The following is a 22,850-nucleotide window of genomic DNA, read 5'->3' as shown; positions in this document are numbered from 1 at the left end:
TTATTTCAGAGCACAGAAGCATAAAACGGTGACGTTTAGGCATGCAGGCCTACTAAAAGCTGGAAGAATTCCTGCAAGCTAAAACATTGCTGTTTTATGTCTCTGTGCCCTGAAATAAAGCTTTGAACATTTCACGTTGGTGGCGCCCTGGACTTTTTCTTTATATTTGCTTTCAATATCAGGAGTAGTGTGAATATGAACCTTCATTCTGCAAGATTCTGCTCCTGCAAGTGCCCAGGAGGTGGAGCTTCTCTGTGAAGTGCCCTCTGCATTGAGCTTCTTCACAACCCCTCCCCTCTGCTCTGACTGACAGCTGTAGCATCCATCAAGGAGACCTCTACGGCTGTCACCCAGAGCAGAGGGGCTGTGAAGTAGCGCAATGCAGTGAGCACTTCACAGTAAAGTTCAACTCCTGGGCACTTGCAAGAGCAGAATCTGGCAGAATAAAAGTTTATATTCACACCACTAATAATAAATCTCTACATAAGATATTATTATACTGCTCTCCCTGGCCCTACATAGTGTTGTCAGCAGTTTAGCATGGACAAAACCGCTGACAGACTCTCTTTAATATGACTTTCAGTGTACCCTGTTAGCAGTGGAGACCTGTTTGGTGAGTGGCATTTCAACTACTATTAAAAGTTTATTACAGCATTGTATAGATACTCTCATATTTCTTGTTAAGCATGGCCTCAGGCCGAATTCACACTAGTGATTCGCCAGTGATCCCATTTATTTCCATCAGTTCAATCAGTGTATTCATATAATCCATAGTCAGGATGTGCTCTTACCACACTGGAATTTTTGTTTCTATATTTTTATATTTTGGACAGATTCCATTTATTGTTATGGGACTTAAAGAGCTTGTCTTGTATATCTCTCATATATTGTCTAGTACAGCATGGAGAATGCTCGGCCACCACTCCAGCTCACCTCGGTCATCCCAGTGAAGGAGATATTAGGAAAAGGCGTCTATTAGAAATAGCAGATTTTTCAACTCCTTAGCAGATTTTCTGGATTAATTCTGCATTTTGAATTTAATAGCTCTATGAAAACTGTGGGTAAACCCGAGCTGTTCAGTGTGAAGTCATAAGGAATAATAGCATGGGACTGGCAGGGCTGCATTGTGTGCAGTCACAGAGATGGGGATTACAGGAGCTGATTGTAGACAGGCTCTAGTGCCCGGTCTGGATGGGCTGCCGCTGACTCTGCAGTTTACTCTATAGACACAGGCAGGGCACAACGGTTGGTGTCCTTAGTCTCTCTACAAAAACACAAGACTACGATGGATATGAACAGGTGGGTGGATGTCTTTCATGTGGATATTCAAAATTAGGCTGTACTGGGGGTATAGGGAAATTTACACATTATTCCAGTTTAGATGTTTTCAGAATATCATTGCTTTACTTGGAAAATAATTGGTACCGTTCTTACTGTCCTAAGTTAATGCTGTTCTATTCAACAGCATTATATAGGAAATATGTTCATGTATCTATACTAGTAATACTATGAAGAAAGATACTTAATTTTGTTCATTGCACAAATATTATGTTTGCAATGTAGCAGACCTCACTGTGATATCATATGTGTGTGTGTCATATTTCATGGCAGAAGTTGTGTAACTGCAAAATAAATTATAGAAATACTGTAGATAGAGAGATAGATAGATATGAGATAGATAGATAGATAGATAGATAGATAGATAGATAGATAGATAGATATACAAAGCAATCAGAAAGACTTTAGAGCCTTTCCATTTTTTACATTTTGTTATGTTGCAGCCTTGTGCTAAAATAAATAAAAAACTAAATCAAGTTTTGCCTATCAATCTGCACTTACTACCTTATAATGAGAAATTGAAAACTGGATTTTCTACATTTTTGAAAATTTATTAAAAAAGAAAAACTCAAGTTTTGCATGGATATAAGTATTCAGACCCTTTGCTATGACACTGCAAATTTAGCTCTGGGGGCTTCCCATTTCTCTTCATCATCCTTAAGATGTTTCTACATCTTGATTGGAGTCCACCTGTGGTAAATTCAGTTGATTGGACTTGTTTTGGAAAGTCACACCCTTGTCTATATCAGGTCTCACAGCTGACATTGCAAAAAACAAGCCATGATGAAGAAATAACTGCCTGTAGAGCTCAGAGACAGGTTTATGTGGAGGTTACATTTCCTATAGCTGGCCTCCCCATCAAACTAAGTAATCAGGGGAGAAGAATCTTGGTAAGAGAGGTGACCAAGAACCCAATGGTCACTCTGGCTGAGACCTAAAGATCCTGTGTGCAGATGGGAGAAACTTTCAGGAGGTCAACCATCACTGCAGAACTCCACAAATCTGGGCTTTATGGCAAAGTGGCCAAAAAGAAGCCTCAGTAAAAGACACATAAAAGCCTGCCCGGAGTTTGAAAAAACAACAACCACACTGTGAAAAACAATGTTTGATGTTAAAAACTAAAACTTTAGCCAATGTATTCCAGTCATGTGGTGCATGTGGTCCGCTGCCGAAAAAAAGACATTTGTCCATCCAGTTCAGCCTGTCATCCTGCAAGTTGTTCCAGAGGAAGGCAAAAAAAAACTGTGAGGTAGAAGCCAATTTTCCCCACTTAAGGGGAAAAAATTCCTTCCCGACTCCAATCAGGCAATCAGAATGACTCCCTAGATCAACGACCCCTCTCTAGTAGCTATAGCCTGTAATATTATTACACTCCAGAAATACATCCAGGCCCCTCTTGAACTCTTTAAGTGAAATCACCATCACCACCTCCTCAGGCAGAGAGTTCCATAGTCTCACTGCTCTTACCGTAAAGAATCCTCTTCTATGTTTGTGTACAAACCTTCTTTCCTCCAGATGCAGAGGATGTCCCCTCGTCACAGTCACAGTCCTGGGGATAAATAGATAATGGGATAGATCTCTGTACTGACCCCTGATATATTTATACATAGTAATTAGATCTCCCTTCAGTCGTCTTTTTTCTAAAGTGAATAACCCTAATGTTGATAATCTTTCAGGGTACTGTAGTCCCCCCATTCCAGTTATTACTTTAGTTGCCCTCCTCTGGACCCTCTCCAGCTCTGCTATGTCTGCCCTGTTTACAGGAGCCCAGAACTGTACACAGTACTCCATGTGTGGTCTGACTAGTGATTTGTAAAGTGGTAGGAATATGTTCTCATCCTATGTTTTGAAACATAGGACAAAGGTGATATTTTAACATCAAGATGTCCCCTATCTACAGGTTTGGGGATCACTATTAGATCAGTGGGGGTCTGACTGCTGGGACCACCACCAATCATGAGAAAGGGGTCCTGTATCCAGCAGGCATCTATCTACAGCTGGTCTGTCTATGTACTTGTCTGTCTATCGATCTGTCTGAGCTCTCTGTGGGTCAGACAGATAAATGCTGTCTGACCCACAGGTATAAAAGCTGTTTTGATTTAATTCTGTCATTCCTGTCATGTCATTATGGGGTAATGTCAGGGTGCTGTCACTCCTTCTACTCCTATCTGTCTGTTAATAGTAAATTCTTCCAGTGCAAACTGCAAAGAAAAAAAATGGGGTCAGTCAGCACATCCCAATGCGCAGGTGCATGTTGCTGTGGCTGAAAACACAAAGTAAAAAATGCAATGAAACAGCTCTCTGCAAACCAAATAAAGTACAAAAAAGTTTGCTAATGCTAATGCTATGCGTATTATGTAAATTAGAGATAGAGATTAGACATAACAGGTAGAATTTAGTGTTAGGTTCCCATCTTACAGAGATCGCCTTGACGTGTGGCAGACGGGCCCAAATAATTTTGTACAAAATGTATTTGCCAAGCATCTCTAATTTACATAATAAGCATAGCATTAGCATTAGAATACTTTTTTGTACTTTATTTGGTTTGCAGAGAGCTGTTGTTGCATTGCATTTTTTACATAGTAAATTCTTATATGCTATTTAATTCCTAAATATATTTTCTGTTACTTATACTTATGCACCACCACTAAAGTGCAGACGAGCAAGAGCGGATTAGGTCCGGATGCGTTGCGGATGCATTCAGTGAAAAATGCGCGATTTCACAAGCAAGTTCATTCAGTTTTGTATGTGATGGCGTTCAGTTGTTCAGTTTTTATCGCGCGGGTGCAATGCGATTTAATGCGCTTTGTACACGCATGATAAAAAACTGAAGGTATACAAACAACATCTCTTACCAACCATCCTTGAAAAACGCATCGCATCCGCACTTGCTTGTGGATGCAATTTTCATATTTTCTATGGGGCCAGCGTTGCGTGAAAAACGCAGAATATAGAACATGGTGCGATTTTCACGCAACGCACAAGTGTTGTGTGAAAAACAACGCTCATGTACACAGACCTATTGAAATGAATGAGTCCGGATTCAGTGCTGGCGCAATGCGTTCGCATCAAGCATTGCACCCGCGCTAAATACTCGCTTGTGGGAAAGGGGTCCAATTCTAAGCATGTTTTTGGGTGTGGAATGTGTAATAGTTTTTATGTTCCTTTTATGCCGGTGTACATGGCCTGTGCTAATAACTGTGTGGATACCAGACGATTTGTAGAGATTGTTGAACAGCGGCAAATACATTCCTGCAGATTTTTTTTGCTTTAGATGGTAGTTCCAAATGTGGCTTTTCCATCTGATCATTATCGTTTTGGGTCTGTGGTCCATACTTGTAAATGAAGATGTATTTGCCTAGAGACAATGCTGCAGGCCATGTATGGAGATTCGTATTTTAAGGCTGCAGTAAAGGAGCAGATGTCCAGTTGAAACCAATTCAGTTGAGTTAATTTTGTTGTTTTAGAGCTTCCTGTAGCTATCCTGGCTGGGAAATGCATATTTGGAATATTTTAAAGGCACATGCTACTTATTTTAGGCTGACTTATCTTGTGACTAATGATAAGGAGAAATTCTAACAGTGTTTTACAATTAGAGGAATGTGCGTAAGACAAGTTGATAAACCAAAAAGAAACAGGCACCCAGTGGTAACCTGATAAGCACATACACTGCATTAACATGTAAGAATGGTTCAGGTAGGATTAGGGTTGTTTCGAATAACATATACTCTTACAAAGTTGTATTTTAGTGCATCCCTACAGTAGAGTATAGCAAGTTATAGCTGGTCAATACAAAGATCTAAAATTGGAAGTTCTTACCACTGCGTTATTTGAAGAACGAAAACATGGTAGTCCCCAATTTTTTTTTTTCTCAGAAATCAAAATGGTGGTTTACAGTCTTAGAATTTTAAAAAAATCACCATAGAGAGCCTCTATTTAGTTCAAGCAATGAAAATGATGGGCAAGTACACTTGGTGTTTTTTCCACCAGGTCATAGGCAGGCACAGGGACAGCTAGAACACTTCAGTAGAACCTGAGCAAACTCCTTCTAAATGACCTTTCTAGACTCTATGAGTATGACTTGAGGAGACCAGGATACCCAGGCTAACTTCTGTCAGAAGTAATTAGAATTGTAGTGGAGGTAGGCTTTAAAAGGGTTGGCCTATCTGGTACATTGATGGCATATGGCTAGGATAGGTATGTCAGATAGGTATGGGTCTCACCTTAAGACCTGCTCTTGTCTCCAGAATGGGCCCCCAAAAGTGAAGGAGAGCATACCATGCATGCACGGCGTGCTCTCCATTAATTACTATTGGAGTTTCATAGTGATGGATAGAGAGCCTACCGTGCAAGCATGGCCACCTCTCCATTCACAGCTATGGGACTACTGGAAATAGGCCAGCACTCAGCTATTCTTGGAACCCCCACAGCAGTGAACAGAGGGTGGCTGTGCATATGCGGCTGCTCTCTCACTTATTCAGGGGTCCTATTCTGGAGAAAGGAGCTGATCCAAAATGTGAGACCCACTCTTATCTGACATTGATAGCATATACTAGCAATATGTCATCAATATCCCAGATGGATTACCCCTTTGAGAAAAACAATTTTCAAACGGTGTGATTCTCTCTTCTCCTAAAGGAATTGTCCTTTTTTCAAACTTACACCTGCATCTGAATACTTTTGCAATTGCATGTAAGTAAAAAAGTAAGATGACCTGTTCAATAAAATGTATCTGTAGAGCACCACCTGCTGTATGTTCTTTCCCTCATCCCTCTGTCCACTTCACTGAGATGGACACACATGCTTAGTTCCGTCCTTCAGTTGCCACCAGCCATCTCCTCAGTTAGAAGTTGTGACAGTTACAGAACACAACCCCATAGAAGGACACACATACCCTGAGCTGCCAGCTTGAAATAAATCTAACAAAGCAGTTAAAGTAGTAAATTGGGAGATCTCAGGATCCACGTGAGGTCCAGGGCTGGTTATAGCTTTGTTAGAAATTATTATGTACTATATGATGTCTGATTTTCATTTTTTACATTAATCATGGGACAACCCCTTTAAGGGGTAGGCCTACTGTTGGGAACTTCCCACTACTTCCGTACTACCCCTAAACTGTAAAGACAAACAAAAGCAATAGCAAAGGTATAATGAGAATTCACACCAAAGTATTGAAAGCCCACATGGTAAAGCTAGACAACAGAAAGCCGACATTGTGTTATTCCTTTAACCAAAAAGCTAACAACATTTAAAGGCAAACAGTTTAAAAACAGGATTTTGAACTTGGTTGGTGCCTGTGCCAGAGATGACATATTGATCCCCCCCCCCCCATTGTAATCTCTTTGCCCGCTGACTACATTATACATTTTACATAGGGTGGCTTAGGAGTTAGTGGTTGCTGGTAATGGTCTAGAACAGGAATCAGCAACTTCCGTTACTCAAGCTGTTCAGAAACTACAACTCTCAGAATGCTCCATTCACATGGGAGTTAGAAGTGGAGCCGAGCATGCTGGGAGTTGTAGTTTCACAGCAGCTGGAGTGTTGAAGGTTGCTGATCCCTGGTCTAGAGAGATTTTGAGGATACTTCCTAATATTTATTCATGATGGAGAGGTGATAGCAGTGACATTTGTGATTTACAGTAGTTATAGGTTCATTGGATGGCAGTAAAATACACATAACATGGTAATTATGGTAACAATAATGATATTATCTGCGGTGGTGAAGGGCAGTAAAGTTGCCTCAACAGTCTAATGTATTTTATCTAAATAAGTCAAAATGCCAAATTCCCCACTTTCACTCACACCATCGATGGAGAAGACCCACTCAGCTGTTATGGCTACTAACACCATCAGCACTGCTGTAATATTGTATCACCAAAAGTAGAGGTCATGTCACATAAGCTATAAAGCTCTGCGATATGAGGAGGATTACATGAACCTGAGACAGGAGCTATAGTCTATAAACTAAAAAAAATGTTAACATTTGCCTGTCTTGTACCCAGTAAATTATTTTTCCTAACCTGCAGCTATCAGGGCATGCTGGGGATTGTAGTTTTGCAACAGCTGGAGAGCTGCATGTTGGGGATTATTGGTATAAAAAAAAGCAATTTATAGAATGTATAAACCATAGGCACTTGTCACAGAGCAAAATAGAAAATGACTAATACCCTGTATTCAATAAGCAATGTGAATGTCTCATTTCAGATGAATAAAGCGGTCACTGATGTACCAGAGGAAAACGTCACTGGAAAGTCGCATCAAGGACAAGTAGATCTTACCCTCCGTGAGGGAAATAGATATTGTGAAGACAGCTGCAGTCTACTGTGGACAATACAAAACCGTATGTATTTCATTCTCTACATTCCAGCTCCTTAATATTTTCACATCTATTACCATTCTGACCCACCAGTGGATGAAAGTGAATACACAATGCTATATATATATATATATATATATATATAACAATGAGGGATGTGAACGTGAAGAATTATTTCAAGTTTAAAAAGGACATATCGAAACTCTAAAAAATATGCAGTATGATATTGCAGCAAAAATCAGTTTTTATTGATCCCCACATTTACTCCTGCCTTTGAGATATATAATGTATTTGTCAGCTCACCAATATAGACATCATCCTCTAGGGAGGATGTAAGGTCAACTCCAGTGGATAATTCAAAAATTCTAGTAAGCAGTGTCCAGGACCACTTGGATTTTAAATTTCACATTTATTTAGTCATTTCAAGTAAATTTGGCATGCTTGAATGATGCTTGTGTGTTGTGAGGCTTGTACTTATAGCCAGTAAAGGTGGATTTAGACGAGTCACCAACAATCGTCCAAATTATCGGGAATGACCGTTCCTGCAATCTAAATGTGCTGCCGATCACCACCGATCATGGCTTCTGAGCAGCAGATCGTGCAGTCTAGACAGCGATCTGCTGCCCAGAAGCAATCATTTTGCATGAGGACGAGGGATCACTATAGCTGTCCTCATACAGTGAAGGAGATCACTGCAAGTAAATGCGCGGTCTCCTTCAGTGAACGAGCAGCCGACTGTCAGGAAGGAACGCTTCCTTTCCGACAATCAGTCGCTCAGTCGGCCCGTTTAAAACCACCTTAAGAGCCTGTGAGGTTTAAAATGCATACCGTAAGTGTCATCTAAGTATATATGATGACTATCTGAAAGGTGAACTAACTGTGATGCTAGGCAAAGCCTACAATACGATAATTAGAGCACATTATACCTTAGAACTGAAAAAATCCAAATAGATTAGGGTATTTTTTCCCCAAAATGGACGGTTTACAGTAGTTAAACATATAGAATTAGATTTATGTCATTAGCAATGAAAAAGTCCTATAAGTTAATCTCTGTGTTCATAGACGCTGACCAGAAGTCAGAAAAGTGAAGGCGACCTGATACACCCAAAAAGGTAGGATTCGTTTTTAATTTCTAATTTCTGATCGTGTGCTTATCTAATAGTTTTCCTTAGTTACGTAATTTTAGTCTTAGGGTGCCTTCATATGTGGTGGAAAATTCTACCAGAAAATCTGCAACATCAAGACTTCCCTCATGTTATCTTATGGGGCTGAAAACTGTCCATCCCTGCATTGTGTTCCGCTGCGCAATTTACATTTCGCATCATAAATAATGTTATGTTGCTGTTTTTCTGTATGAGACTCTCCGCTCAATTCAATGGCAAATTAATTCTGCAGTGGAAAACTTTGCGGAAAAATCTGCAACAAAATCCGAGCAGATTTATGTGTAAAGGCACCTTTAGGTTTAAAGTTATACTCCACCCGTAAAGGGGTTGTCTAGGCCATCAATATCAGATCGGCTGGTGTCCGACACTCAGCACCCCCTCCAATCAGCTGTCACCTTGTAAAGAAGTTGGTGCTGTAACTATACAGCTCTGTCTGTTGTGTAGTGGGTGGATCTGGTTTCTGCAGTGCTGCTCCCATTCACTTCAGGGGCGGCAGAGCTGCCATTACCAGTTCAGTGCACTTTACAGGGATGTGTGTAGTTCCAGTGCTGCACCGGAGATGCACTGTAGCAGCTGATTGGCAGGGCAGTGGGGTGTTGGACCTGCATCGAACTGATATTGATGTCCTATCCTGGGGATAAGACATGACCTTTCAAATAAAAATAAAAATGATTTTCACATTTCATTATTTAAAGAGGTTGCAGGAGTTTAATATATATTCTAATGTCAGGAAATGTAATAAAATTAAATAAAATCATCACTCATCTGCTGGATATTCCCATGATGATGCTCCAGTGGAGCTCACTGGTTTTTGAATATTTTTCTTCAGCAATGACGTGTCGTATATTCATGTGACCGCTTCGACCAATAACTAAACTCTGCAGTCTCTGGCTCTAATTGTGTACAGAGCTCATATGGATGCATGACACGTCATCGCTGCAGCAAATTAAGACCGGTGAGAACCTTCAGAGTGCTGACACCGGAGGGTGATTAAAAAAGGAAGTATTTTTTTTATTTTATCTCATTTCCTACTGTTAGGGTGCAGCCACATGGTCAGGTTTCTGCATGCAGTTTTGGAAGCCAAAATTAGGAGTGGGTCATAAAAGGAGAGAAAATACAAAGGACAGATACAACTTCTCCTCATTTTTTAATTCACTCCTGTTTTGGTTTCCAAAACTGTATCAGGAAACCTGACTATGTGGCTGTACCCTTAGGGTAATGTTTTAAACTCATGGGAACACCTTTACTATATTGTCTTGCATTTATAGTAAACCTGAACACCACTAGTTTATTTTACTTGTGGTGTTTTCAAAGTTTTTGTTTATAGCACATTACGTATTAACCTACCTTTAAAGAGCACCTGTCAGCAGGATCAAAGCTATTCCATCAGGCATACTGCCTGGTTAGGTTGATCCTGCTGATTAAAATGGTACTTGTCTGAAAATCAGTTATGGCGTTTCCGAGAATTTTTTTTAAACCTTTTTACGCAAATGAGGGCTTCAGTGCACTGAGGGGCACGGCGAGCAGTGGAAATCTGAGGATCTGAGGTGCACCGAGCAGCTAGGCCCCACCCCTCTGTGCACTGAAGCCCTTTTTCTCAGGAACTCTGCAACTGATTTTCACAAGACAGGTATCATTTTAATCTGCAAGATCAACCCTACTAGGTAGTACGCCTGGCTTAAGTAGTTTGATCCTGCTGACAGGTGTTATTCAACATGACCCCCCAGACAAAATATAAAAATAAAATTTCCCCTGAGTGTAAGTTGTAGTTCCTTCCAAAGTTACACATATCCCCATTGATTTGAACATCCATTAGGGTCTCATTGCATCCCTGTAGCCTTCTAAAGTGCCCAAGTCATAGGCAGTAGTTGTCTTGTCCCACCTAAGGATCTGTACTGTAAACTTCCTGTACAGATTTCTGGGATCTGAGCAGGTAATCAGCCTTCAAAAGCAGCCAGGGAAAAAGCTTCATGGTTCAAAAGAATGGGGATCTGGAAAGTAAAACTTTGGAATTAGTGTTGATATTTGATTCTTTAATTTTGCCTAAAGGCTAAAATCCAAAATCTTTGCATGATTTTTGTTATTCTTGTTTACTTCTTAAGATGGCAGACAACATGAAGAAGTTATCAAAGGATGCTATTAGTGAAAAGAAACATGAGGCTGAAATACCTTTACCACCTCCTCCCGACACAGCAACTGGAGAACACGATCAATGTTTCATGCCTCCACCTCCACCAAAAGAGTCATTTTCCAAGTTCTATGAGCAGAGACAAGTAAATGAGCTAAAAAGACTTTATCGCCATATGCATCCAGAGCTAAGAAAGAACTTGGAGCATGCTGTGTCCAGAGACATATCCGATCTTTTAAGCAATGACGAGCCCAATCCACAGGTTGGAGTTAGCCTAGACTCAGGAGAGGTACAGTCCATGCGTTGGATCTTTGAAAATTGGAATTTGGATAACATTGGAGAACACCAGGGTAACCGAAAATTGACTGAAGAAGAATCTGTACTTGGTGGCAATGTTAAAAATACATCTTTGCTATTTCAAGGGCAGAAATGCATTGGTGGTGAAAGGTCCTCATCTGAACTACATACAGAAGATCAGACAAAGGGAGACGTTAAGACAGCATTGTGGTTATTTGAAACACAACCACTAGATTCATTAAATAAAATTTATTCTGAAGATGCTGATGTCCAGCAAGCAGTTTTAAAAGATCCAGTTGAAAAAGGTGATGTGAAGGGAACCAAAATTCTCTTTGAGACACAATCACTAGATGAAGTTGGTCGCTGCAATTCTGTAGAAGAACATAGCATTCTTCAGTTGAAATCTGAAATACAAGAGCTGAAAGGAGATGTGAACAAAACAATCAAATATTTTCAGACTGAGCCCTTGTGTGCAATTAGAGATAAAACTGGAAATGTTCATGAGATTAAATCTATTTGTAGGGAAGAAACTCAAAGCAATGATGTAAAAACAGCCAGATGGTTGTTTGAAACTCAGCCTTTGGACACTATTCATAAGGATGCATCTAAAGTTCAGGTTATTAGAGGAATATCATTGGAAGAGATAGCAAAAGGAGGTGTGAATGCAAGCAAGTGGATTTTTGAAACTCAACCCTTAGACACAATAAAAGAGAATGTAGACGAAGGAATGTTTCAACCCTCTGAAGATGTTGTTCCAGGTGTAGACGTGAGCAAGCAACGCACTATCTTTGAAAATCAAACTCTTGACTCCATAAACGATAACACTGACAGTAAATTTGCAGGCACAAAAGAAATATTGCCTGGAGATGTAAAGTCCACTCTGTGGCTCTTTGAAACACAACCAATGGAAACTCTTAAAGACAGTTTAGAAGTCGGGCATTTAAAAAAGTTTGAGTTATTAAGTGAGGAAAGAGGAGAAGTTCAACAAAGAAAACACGTTTTTGAGACATGTTCTCTAGACAAACTTACCAACAAAGAGGATATATCAACAGGACAATACGTAACAAACACAGAAGGAGTTATAAAGGGAGACGTGAAGTCATTCAAAAATTTATTCGAAACGCTTCCGCATGAGAGCACTAGAAACCGTAAAAGTGTTCATGTCTCTAATCAGGATGAAATTAAGCTTGGGAGTGTGAAAGCGAACCAAACTTTGTTTGAAAGCACACCACTTTATGCTATAGAAGATAGTTTGGGTAATTACCATGAAGTTACATCTGTCAGTCGGGAGCAAGTAATAAGTGGTGATGTTAAAAATTACAAGTGGATGTTTGAAACAAAGCCTTTGGATCAGTTTAGTGAAAGTATCCAGAAGGTAGACGTCATCAAAGGGATTACAAAACAAGAAATTATGGCTGGTGATGTTGGAACAGCAAGATGGATGTTTGAAACACAACCTATTGATGTCATTCATCCTGATAAGAATGTAAGAGGTGAACAATGCACGGCTCAAAAGGAAGACTTACAAAGAGGTGATGTTACCAAATGTCGATGGCTCTTTGAGACCCAGCCTATTGATGCGTTATATGATAAATCAGAGAAGAAAAATGAGAACGAATGTCCCATTCAAGGTGATGTTAACTCATACACTTGGTTGTTTGAAAATCAACCACTTGATTCCATCACAGATTCTAAAGAGCGCTACATAACAGTACGTGTTGCTTCAACAGACAAATTGGAAAGTGTTAATGTTAAAACAACCAAGCATTTATTTGAGACTGAACCATTAGACAGTCTTTCTTCAACTAAAGAACAGAAGAAAATGATAAGATATTCTAGTCGTGTTGAAATCCAATCAGGTGAAGTTTCCAGGGTGAAAGAGATTTTTGAATCAAAGCCAAATGTGTGTGTCCCATCACAGAAGACAGATATTCCTATAGAAGGAAATATACCAGCTGGTTCAGTAAATAAATTCACTTGGCTTTTTGAAAATTGTCCAATGGACTCTATGACAATTCATGAAGATGGAATTCAAGAATTATCTCCTGAAGAGAATATAGAAAGTGGAGATGTTGGAGGAAAAATATTTATTTTTGAAACATATTCATTAGATCAGATCCACCAGGAATCCGATGAGACAGAAATAGACAAAGTACAAGAAGCTGTTAATAGCAGAGACGTAAAGTCCTGCACTATGCTTTTTGAAACCAAGCCATTGTATGCAATCCAGGACAAAGGAGGGAGATACCATGAGGTAACATCAGTAAAGAAGGAAGAAATTCAAAAGGGGGATGTGAATGGAGCAAAATGGCTGTTTGAAACAAGACCTCTTGATATGATCAATAAGGATGAAGAAGTTTTTGTCATTAGAGCAGTGACACAGGAAGATATCGAAAAGGGCTGTGTCAAGGCTGCCCGATGGAGATTTGAGACAGAACCATTGGATTCCATCTCTGACGCTTTAAAGCACACAGCTAAAACTGTTGATGATGTACAGAAAGGTGATGTCCAATTAAATAGACAACTGTTTGAGTGTCAACAAGTAAACCAGAAGAAGTATGTTCGATTAGTGAGTGTCAGCGACGTACAGAAGGGAAATGTTAGGACTTCTACATGGCTCTTTGAAAACCAACCAATTGATTGCTTGAAAGGAGAAAATCAAGACCACTGTGGTATCGTAAAAGTACAAAGAGAAGACAATCAAAAAGGTGATGTTAAGAGATGCACATGGTTATTTGAGTCTCAGCCCTTAGACAGCCTGAAAGACACTGAAAGCCCTGCAGCTCCTCAAGTTACAGAAATGATTCCCAAAGCCAATGTGAAGAGTACAACCTGGCTATTTGAAAGTACACCCCTAGATAAATTTGACTTTGAAGACTCAACTGGTGTTGAACAGAAAGAAATACATGTAAAAGACACACTTGATGCTTTTCTTTCCCATAATATAATTCAGCATAAAGGAATTGTCATTGAAAACTATAATGGTGGACATGTAAAGATGATAAAGTATCAGTTATCCACACAGACTGCAACTGATATTCAAAAGGAAGAAACTGTAGGAGGTAACCTGCAAAGAATCCTATTACAGCTACTTCACAGAACTGATGTAGAACCTCATGGTCTATTAGTTGAGGAAAACAGCAGTGGACAAATCATTGCAACTAAATTGAACCTTCTGAATACTGTCAAGTCAACAGAACAGGAGGAAGAAAATGTCAGAGATGATGTGACCAAAGCCCTTAACATATTGCTAAATGAAGATGCTTCTACAAAAACTGGTATAATAATGGAGGAATCAGAAAGTGGCTCGGTACAAATTATTATCTATACTCTTTCACTACACTGTAAATTTAACATGGCTCAGGAGGATATTCTAAAAGGGAATGTCAAATCCACAATTGGAAATCTACTTGCATGTGGTCAAGAAAGCAAATCAAGAAACTATGTGAATCTGGAGCAAAATGAAAAAGGAAATGTCCAGTTGTTCACAAGCTGCATTGAAAAAGGTGATCTTGGTTACTTGAAAAGTCTTCAGGCAGAATCAGACTTAGATGCTCTTGCATATTCTCAGAGTGGGTCTATGCATCAAGAGGAAAATAATAAGCAAAGTAAGCAGTCAACTGATCAAAGTAAAGCAAGTTCAGAATGTGTGTTTGTTACATCTACCCCTGTGTTTCACCCATTAAAGGTTCATAAGAGTATGAAAGAATGTGCTGTGGATGGAACTATGAAAGGCCTAGATACACAGAAAGCTTCATCTGGGTGCAAAACAGAAAAGAACATCAATCTGAGTAATAACACAGAAAGAAATGTAACAGTACAGAAATGCACAGGCACCAAGCAAACATCTACAGAAAAAAATACCTCTACACTGAATACAAAGTTTTGTGTTGTGGGTTCCGACTCTAATACATTAGACAACAGCAGCGCCACTAGCACTGATCTACAAGCAGCTTTGTTGGATCTCAGACAGGCAACAGCTGAAGCTATGACCATCCAAAAACAGGTCCAGTGCAAGATACAGAACAATGCTCAAGAAATACAAGTTGCCAACAGAGAAGCAGTAAAAAATATAACCCAACCAGTTCAAGCAACACTACATCAAGAACACGCAACAGTAAAGCAAACAGCAAGCATCACGACCAATGTTAAAGATACACGGACATCTTCTGCAAGTCTTCAGATATGTACTTCATCCAACAAAAAGGTCAGTGTTTCTGAGGAGGATATGTCTTCATGTGAGAATAAAGAAATCACTAGAGCAGAAATTAGCAATATTAAAGATGATGCTGAGCCCCCCAAACACGCCAAAAACTATTTAAATCCCTTTAGTGATTGTGACTATAAGGCACAAATAGAACAAGAAGAAAGGGATCAAGATATTGTCAGAGGAGATGTAAAGGCAGCCATCAGAGCATTACAGAATGCTTCGGCAGAACAGAGAGAAATAGAAAAGGAAGAAGTTGTTAAAGGTAATTTAGCTTTCACCCTTGAATCTCTTCAAAATTCTAATGTAAATGTTTCAAAGGGCGACTTTAAAGCAGCTATGATATACAGAAATGCAGGGCAATCTTATGCTACGCGTAAAAGGAATTCTGATGTTCAGCACATAAAAGATCAGGCTATAGAAAAGTCAATGCAGCCATTTGATAATAACTCTCCTCCTTCTCCAGCTCCTGTGACTGAACAAGGAAAGTGCCAAGCTTTCAACCCAAGTAATGTAGATGCAACAAAAGATGACTCTCAAAAGATGAATAATCCTATGGAAAATACTCAAGATTTCATTGCAAAGGCTTGTGAACATATAGTAGATGAGAACGCTAATGCCTCCCAAACTGCCCAAATGGCACAAAGAAAAAAGCCAGCACTACCACCAAAACCAAAGCATTTGTTACCAGGTGTATGTCCACCCCCAAGATACAAACACAAGGCTTCATTAACAACACCATCATCTCCAACTTTTCAACCTTCAACTCCAGCCAATGAATGCAGTTTTAAAGGTATAGCAGAACCAGATAATATGACAATGCAAGACCAGTCTCCAAGTAACATCCCACATTCTTGCAAGTATCCTACAGACATAAATCCAGAATATGAGAAGTATATGATTCATCACAGGGAACACAATTTTTGCAGCAAAGACCATGTTATTACCAATAAAAATCTGGAAGAAAGAGTGATCAAAGTTGATCAAAACAAACAAGATTTATTAAATAAATGCAGTGCTTCTGCAGATTCTAAGCTAACTACTCATACAATGCCAGAAAACTATCTAAAACACAATTCAGAACAAGATGAACATAAACAGATACTATCTGAAAATGTAAAAGATGAAAAAGTTTCATCTGAGAAGTCAGTAGTTGACGTGACACAATCAAGAACTAATGTTAGTAATGCTGATAACAAGAATGTAGTAATGAGGATCAAGCGAAAAAAGGAATCAGAAGAGGCAAGACGCCAACGATTATCAATTCATATGGATGAAATAATGAAGGACAATGTAAAGGCAGCAACAGACATTTTTGAAAATTTGAAAAAACAAGATGAGTTAGAGAATATTTTGAAAAAAGTAACAGAATTGGAAGAAAAGACCAGCACTGTAGATGTAAAGTCTGTGAGGGGTTTATTTGAGACTGTTCCAGATTTGGTGGTAAGCTCAAAAGAAGAGGCTTCCCCTTTTCCTAAGAAAGAACAAAGGCAGTATGATGAAAGATTTAGGCTACAAAAGGAAGATTCTGAAAGTGTCTCATCAGTGGAACTTGCCTTTGAGGACCTTGAAAGGGCAAGTGCTGAAATCAAACATTTAAAAGAGCAGACCCTGGCAAAAATTTTAGACATTGAAGAAACAATTAAGAAAGCACTTTATGCTGTTTCCAACTTAAAATCAGATTCTGACATTGTAAGTCTTTCAAGTTTATTCCGTGAATCATTAGGAACATCTACCAATACTTCAAATAACATTAAAAAAATTTGTATTGTTTCTAGTAAAGCAAAACCTGAAAAAACACCACAACTTTTTGAACAAAAGAGCACAGAAGATGTAAATCAAGCAAAAACAGAGAACAAGAAATTAGAACTGGAGATGACTACTGGTATCTCTAGTCGACTTTCCCCTATATCTCCATCTTTCATTACAATAGAATCTGCAGCCAGAAAAACTTCCTTGGGGAGCAACAGCTCTCTACCTTCAGCTGTAATTTCAAACCAGAATGGAGACATGTCCCAAGATTTGCAAAGACAAGGTGTTAGTGGTAAAGAGCGGAGTGTATGTGACAATGGACAATCTTTGTCATCTGAATCCCTTGGACTTCCAGCAGTCTATGAGCAAAAACTCAACTCACCATCAAGTCCCAATTCTCAAAGGCAAAAGAGTGTCTTAGAGTTGAAAACTGGGTTAGAAAGTCCCAAAGTAATTGGAACAACAATAGTTACAGAGAAATATGAAGAATCTGATCAGTATGGCAACAAAATCGTAAGGTCCAAGACATCTACAACAGTTACAAAACAATCCGACACTCATAGTTCGTCAACATTTGAGTTTGTATCTGCCCCTCCACGTTATGAGGTGACTGCTTCTCCTATTCTTAGAAGACATGTTATCTCATCTGTAGACAATTCCAGTAACAAAGGAAACGAGACTGGTGTGGTATTTGTCACTTTTGGTAATTCAAAACCAGCTCAGAAATGATGTTTTCATAAATTGGGTTCTTCTGTAATCAGACTAAGTCAAGCAGCACTATACAGACCAAAATAATGAGACATTGTTGTAATCTCAAACATATCCTAGTTCTTCTCAATGTACTTATTCCATGAATACCTTTTGGTCAAACATTGTTTTATATTCCTCTTAAGCACTAGATAACTTACAAGTAATTTAACAAATTAAATCTGTTGTAACTACAATGTAACAGTTTTGGTCACAGTGCCCGAGCAAAAATTAGAGCCGCAGGGTGGGATTTTAGATTTGGTATAGCATATAACGCTGGTCCTCCTCACCATAAAAATGCACATGAGGCCACTTATGTACATTTATTTCATTTGAGAGAGGGAAATAACCCTTCTAGCAATTGATTAGTGTTTCACCCATGGAAAGCAAAGACCAGGCATATTGAAACCCTCTGAAATCTGCCATTAGAGGACAGCTAGTAGGTCCCCATGCACATGAGATCATTGGCCGATTCACCAAAATTGACGGGTTCAGCCAACTTCTATTCCCAGCATAACCATTTCATTTATATTGTTTTCCATAAGCACTATGGCACCTCAATCCTCAATCATTTGCCATTGTTTGCTCTGTATTCATTTTATATATTGGGTATTGACTGCCAAATATTTATTGCCTCTAAAACTCCAACCTGATGATGGGTCATATTGGGAGAATTTTGCCTACCGAATGTTTTCAGAGCACATGCTGGTGTCTTATAACTGATTAATCTTAAAGACAAGTCTTGAACAAGATACAACACTAATTATATCTCTTAGTTAAAGTGGTTGTCTGAGTGTTTATTACCGCTAAACTATCCTCAGTATAGGTCATCAGTATCTGATAGGTTCGGGTCCAACTTCCCAGCACTTCTGCCGCTCAGCTGTTTAAAGAGGCTGTGGTACTCCTGTGAGAGCTGCGGCCTCCTCCTAGGTCACTGACGTTATGTTCATCAGTCACATGTCCTAGATACAGCTGTTTCATTCAAGTGAATGGGGCTGAGCAGCAATCCCAAGAAGCACACCCTCTATCCCATGGGTAGGCAACCTCCGGCAGTCCAGGTGTTGTGAAACTACAACTCCCAGCATGCACACTTGCTCTGCTCTTCCCATATCTCCCATAGAAATGAATTGAGCATGCTGGGAATTATAGTTTCACAATAGTTGGAGTGCTGAAGGTTGCTGACCCCTGCTCTATCCAATGGATGGCGTTGTACTTGGTAAGCTGTGAGTAGGCTGCGCGTTTCCAAGCAGCTGTTTGGCAAGGTGCTGGGAGTCAGATCCCCACCAGTACTGATGACCTAACCTAAGGATAACTATCAGTGTAAAACACTTGAAAATCCTCTTTAAATCTACCTTAGCCATTCGATTTTGTACGCTTTTCTTAACAAGATCAGAGTAAAGAATTTTTAAATATTTGAGATTCTAATTTATATTATTTATAAGATTTCTTCAGTGTTTATGCATAAAATGTGGCATTTATAGAAATATTACCTTTGTATAGTAATTTTTTTCTCATTAAATCCTTTTATAAATCTTATACACCACTGTTTGTCACAAAACCTTTGTTTTTCATGTTGCATAATAAAATACCTATTTGCATTATACCTGTGGTTGATGTTTTTGCTGTGACACGATGGATTGAATAATGAAGAATGTGTGTATATCTGGTATCTGGTATTTACCGTATTTTTCGCCCTATAACACGCACCGGCCCATAAGACACACCTACATTTTTGAGGAGGAAAATAAGAAGAATTTTTTTTTAACCAAAAGGTGTGCTTTTGGTGGGTTTGAACTAATGGCGGTCTGTGCATGACACTATTATGGGAAATCTGTGGATGATGCACTGTTATGGGGTGGGGGATTTGTGGATGGCACTGTTATGTGGGGGATTTGTGGATGGCACTGTTATGGGGGGAGCTGTGGATGGAATTATGATGGTGGGGGGTCTGTGGATGGCATTATGATGGTGGGGGGGATCTGTGGATGGCATTATGATGGTGGGGGGGATCTGTGGATGGCACTATGATGGTGGGGGGATCTGTGGATGGCATTATGATGGGGGGGATCTGTGGATGACACTGCTATATTTGTCATCCACAGATCCTCCCATAACAGTCCCATCCACAGATCCCCCCATCATAATGCCATCCACAGACCCCCCCCATCATTATCCCATCCACAGATCCCTAAGGAGGGTCTGTAGTAGGCGGGGAGAGCGGCGGGGCCGTGCAGGCACTGTACTCTGGCCCCGCCGCTCAGTATGTACTGTATACGCAGTGTTAATTATAATATTTAAACTGCGCTCCCCCTGCTCCCCATGTGTACCGTACTTACCAGTACACATGTCACGCTCCTGTAGTAAGCACTAGCAGCTAGCAGGCAGGCCGGGCTGCAGGCGGCCGTAACTCACGGAGGTCACGTGCCTGCTCCGCCTACTTTATGAATGAAGTGCGGGGGAAAAAGTGCGTTTTATGGGGCGAAAAATACAGTATGATGATATTAATCCTGATTTAGTACAGCCCGGCATTTCCACCTTCTGGTCCGAAGAGTAAATGCAGGTTTTGCTATCTAACCATTCTCGAAAGATACCCTTTATGAGCAGAAGTAAAATGGGCTATGTAATTCCTGTTCCTGGTAACCCTTTACCTAATCATGCTGGCCATAACTGCTTTATAGGAGAAGTCTAGTGGGGTAGCTGACAATATTACATATTGTTAGGATATGTCAGATTTTATAATAAAGTACTTACACCAGATGTGCAACTTGCAAGTCAAGCACATAGACCCAGGGCAATTTCTACGTATGCACCCCCTATAGCTACACCTCTGACTTGTGAATCGCATTGAGTAGGAAAATAATCCAAAGTACCCCCAGCACTTTACCATCAGTAGGCCTCTTTATTGTAACAATTTCACTTTGGAAATCCAATAACTATTAAAGTTATGGCATACCCTAGCAATATGCCATAACTTTAAATAGCCTAATAAAGCAGAGTCTTGGAAAGTTATCTTCCCAAGAGGGCAGGAAAATAAATTTAGTGCTGGTCACACTTGAAAGATATTATTAATGTCAAATGGACTTGTATATCTACGCAGCTACACAATGTGTGGACTGCGCAGGAAAGCACTCCAGATCTCAACAGTTAAAACTACTTTGGGTATAAAAGAAACCGGGATAGTATGGTTAAATCCAGTGAACCTGAAATTGCAGGTTTGGTAGAAGTTACCCTTCAACCACAAATTCTTTTTTATAAATATTCTGCTCAGGCAACTTTCACACTTGTGTTGTCGTTTTCCGCTATTGGGATCCGGCAGAGGATCTCAATACCGGACAAAAATGCTTCCATTTAGTCCTCATGCATTCTGAATGGAAAAGTGATCCATTTAAGATGCATCAGGGTGTCTTCCGTCCCGGCAGCAATCTGTTTTGTGACCGGACACAAAAATGCTGCAAGCTATGGTTTTGTGTCTGGTCATAAAAAAACGGAAAAAAACTGATCCGGCACTGAAAACAATGTAAGTCAATGGTGAGCCTAAAAAACGGATCTCATTGACTTTTAATGTATTTAGTGACGGATCTGTTTTCTTCCGTTTTAATTTCACACAACTGCATCTTAACAGAACGGATGCATCCTGATGTGCAAAATCAAAACTGAAGTGTGAAAGTAGCCTTAGCTTCACTAAAAAATGATGATGACAGAAATGTAATTTGCTAGTGTTGCAAGTAGGATCATGCACAGGAGGTGTTTGATGCCAGGCTGGAGTACAACTTAAAATTATGGGATTTCAATACAGTGCACTCAAGAGACGCCAGTATCAATCAATTCCAGGGAGGTGAAGCTTCTGACAAAACACATGAATATACAAGACTCCTCTAAAAGCAGGAATACCCAGTGGACAATGACCTTGAAGATCTGCGCGTCTAATATAAGCCTTATTGTGAAAGTGTTGAGTTGGCACAGTGACTCGGCACCTGCGCAGTGGATCTGATAAGCACTGCCTTCTGAGCTCATCAGTCCCACTGCACAGATGCCGAGTCACTGAACCTCAGCGCAGTCGTGAGAACACAAGGCTAGAGAAGACGTCTAGCTTTGTCACTCAAAGGGGAGGTGGGAGTACAGAGAGCAGGGGAGTGCTTCGCTAGTGGTGCTTCTAGCTCTATGGCCAGCCCCTTGGTGCTTCAAATACCAAATTTACACAATTATAAAAATTTATATATCTACAACATTATTAACCCTTTATACAAAAGAAAGATATCATTTTACTTAGCATGATCAACCCTACTATTCCAATATGCCTGGTTTAATAGGATTGATCATGTTGACAGAGGCTCTTTAAATTAATATTTTACAAGTTATACTGAATCTTTTCCTATAAAGATATGTATCAATTTACTCAGCTCTTCCTACACTATAACAGGCTCCCTGCAGATTACACTGTTTTTCATGGTAACAGGTTCCCCTTCATTTCTACGTAATTAGACTCATTCTTGCAGCTGATCACTTAAACCTTTTTATTTCTCCAAACTCTCCTGGGGATAGAGACAGCATAAAGAGCAATTATCTAGGTTCTGTCATCACCCAGTTCATTCCAACCCATCCTATACTCTCTCAGCACCAAGACGTGAGTTTGGAAACTTGTACCTCCAACAATATAAACATTTTAATGTTGTTGCTACTAGGGTAGGGGTACCAATGTTTTCTCCAGGGTCCCCGCCAACCTTGATCCATACTTCTTGAAAAAAATTAAGCAGAGAATGAGATACAAAGTGTGAGCACTTCATAAGCTGACACACTGTGGTCACTTTAATTTAAGAGTAAACCCCCTTTAATTAATAAATAATGTCATTAATTTCAGTTATGTTAACTCTGTAAGACCAAAAGATGGAAAACAAAGGACAA

General features: G+C 39.7%; 1 protein-coding gene across 1 annotated transcript in view; it reads left to right on the top strand.

Annotated features, from left to right (window-relative positions):
• XIRP1 (xin actin binding repeat containing 1) overlaps positions 1-19,014 on the top strand; it is a 30,045-nt gene extending 11,031 nt beyond the window's left edge. The window contains exons 2-4 of the mRNA XM_040433782.1: positions 7,543-7,678; positions 8,717-8,766; positions 10,920-19,014. Of these exons, the coding sequence (XP_040289716.1) occupies positions 10,920-17,930 (7,011 nt within the window). The 5' untranslated portion in view covers positions 7,543-7,678; positions 8,717-8,766 and the 3' untranslated portion in view covers positions 17,931-19,014. The remainder of the gene's footprint in view (positions 1-7,542; positions 7,679-8,716; positions 8,767-10,919) is intronic.
• Positions 19,015-22,850: the final 3,836 nt, after the last annotated feature.

Source organism: Bufo bufo, chromosome 5 (assembly GCF_905171765.1).
Source record: "Bufo bufo chromosome 5, aBufBuf1.1, whole genome shotgun sequence".
In the NCBI taxonomy this organism is placed as follows: Eukaryota; Metazoa; Chordata; class Amphibia; order Anura; family Bufonidae; genus Bufo; species Bufo bufo.
Note: the sequence above shows the minus strand (reverse complement) of the source record. Positions and strands in the feature narration are given on the sequence as shown.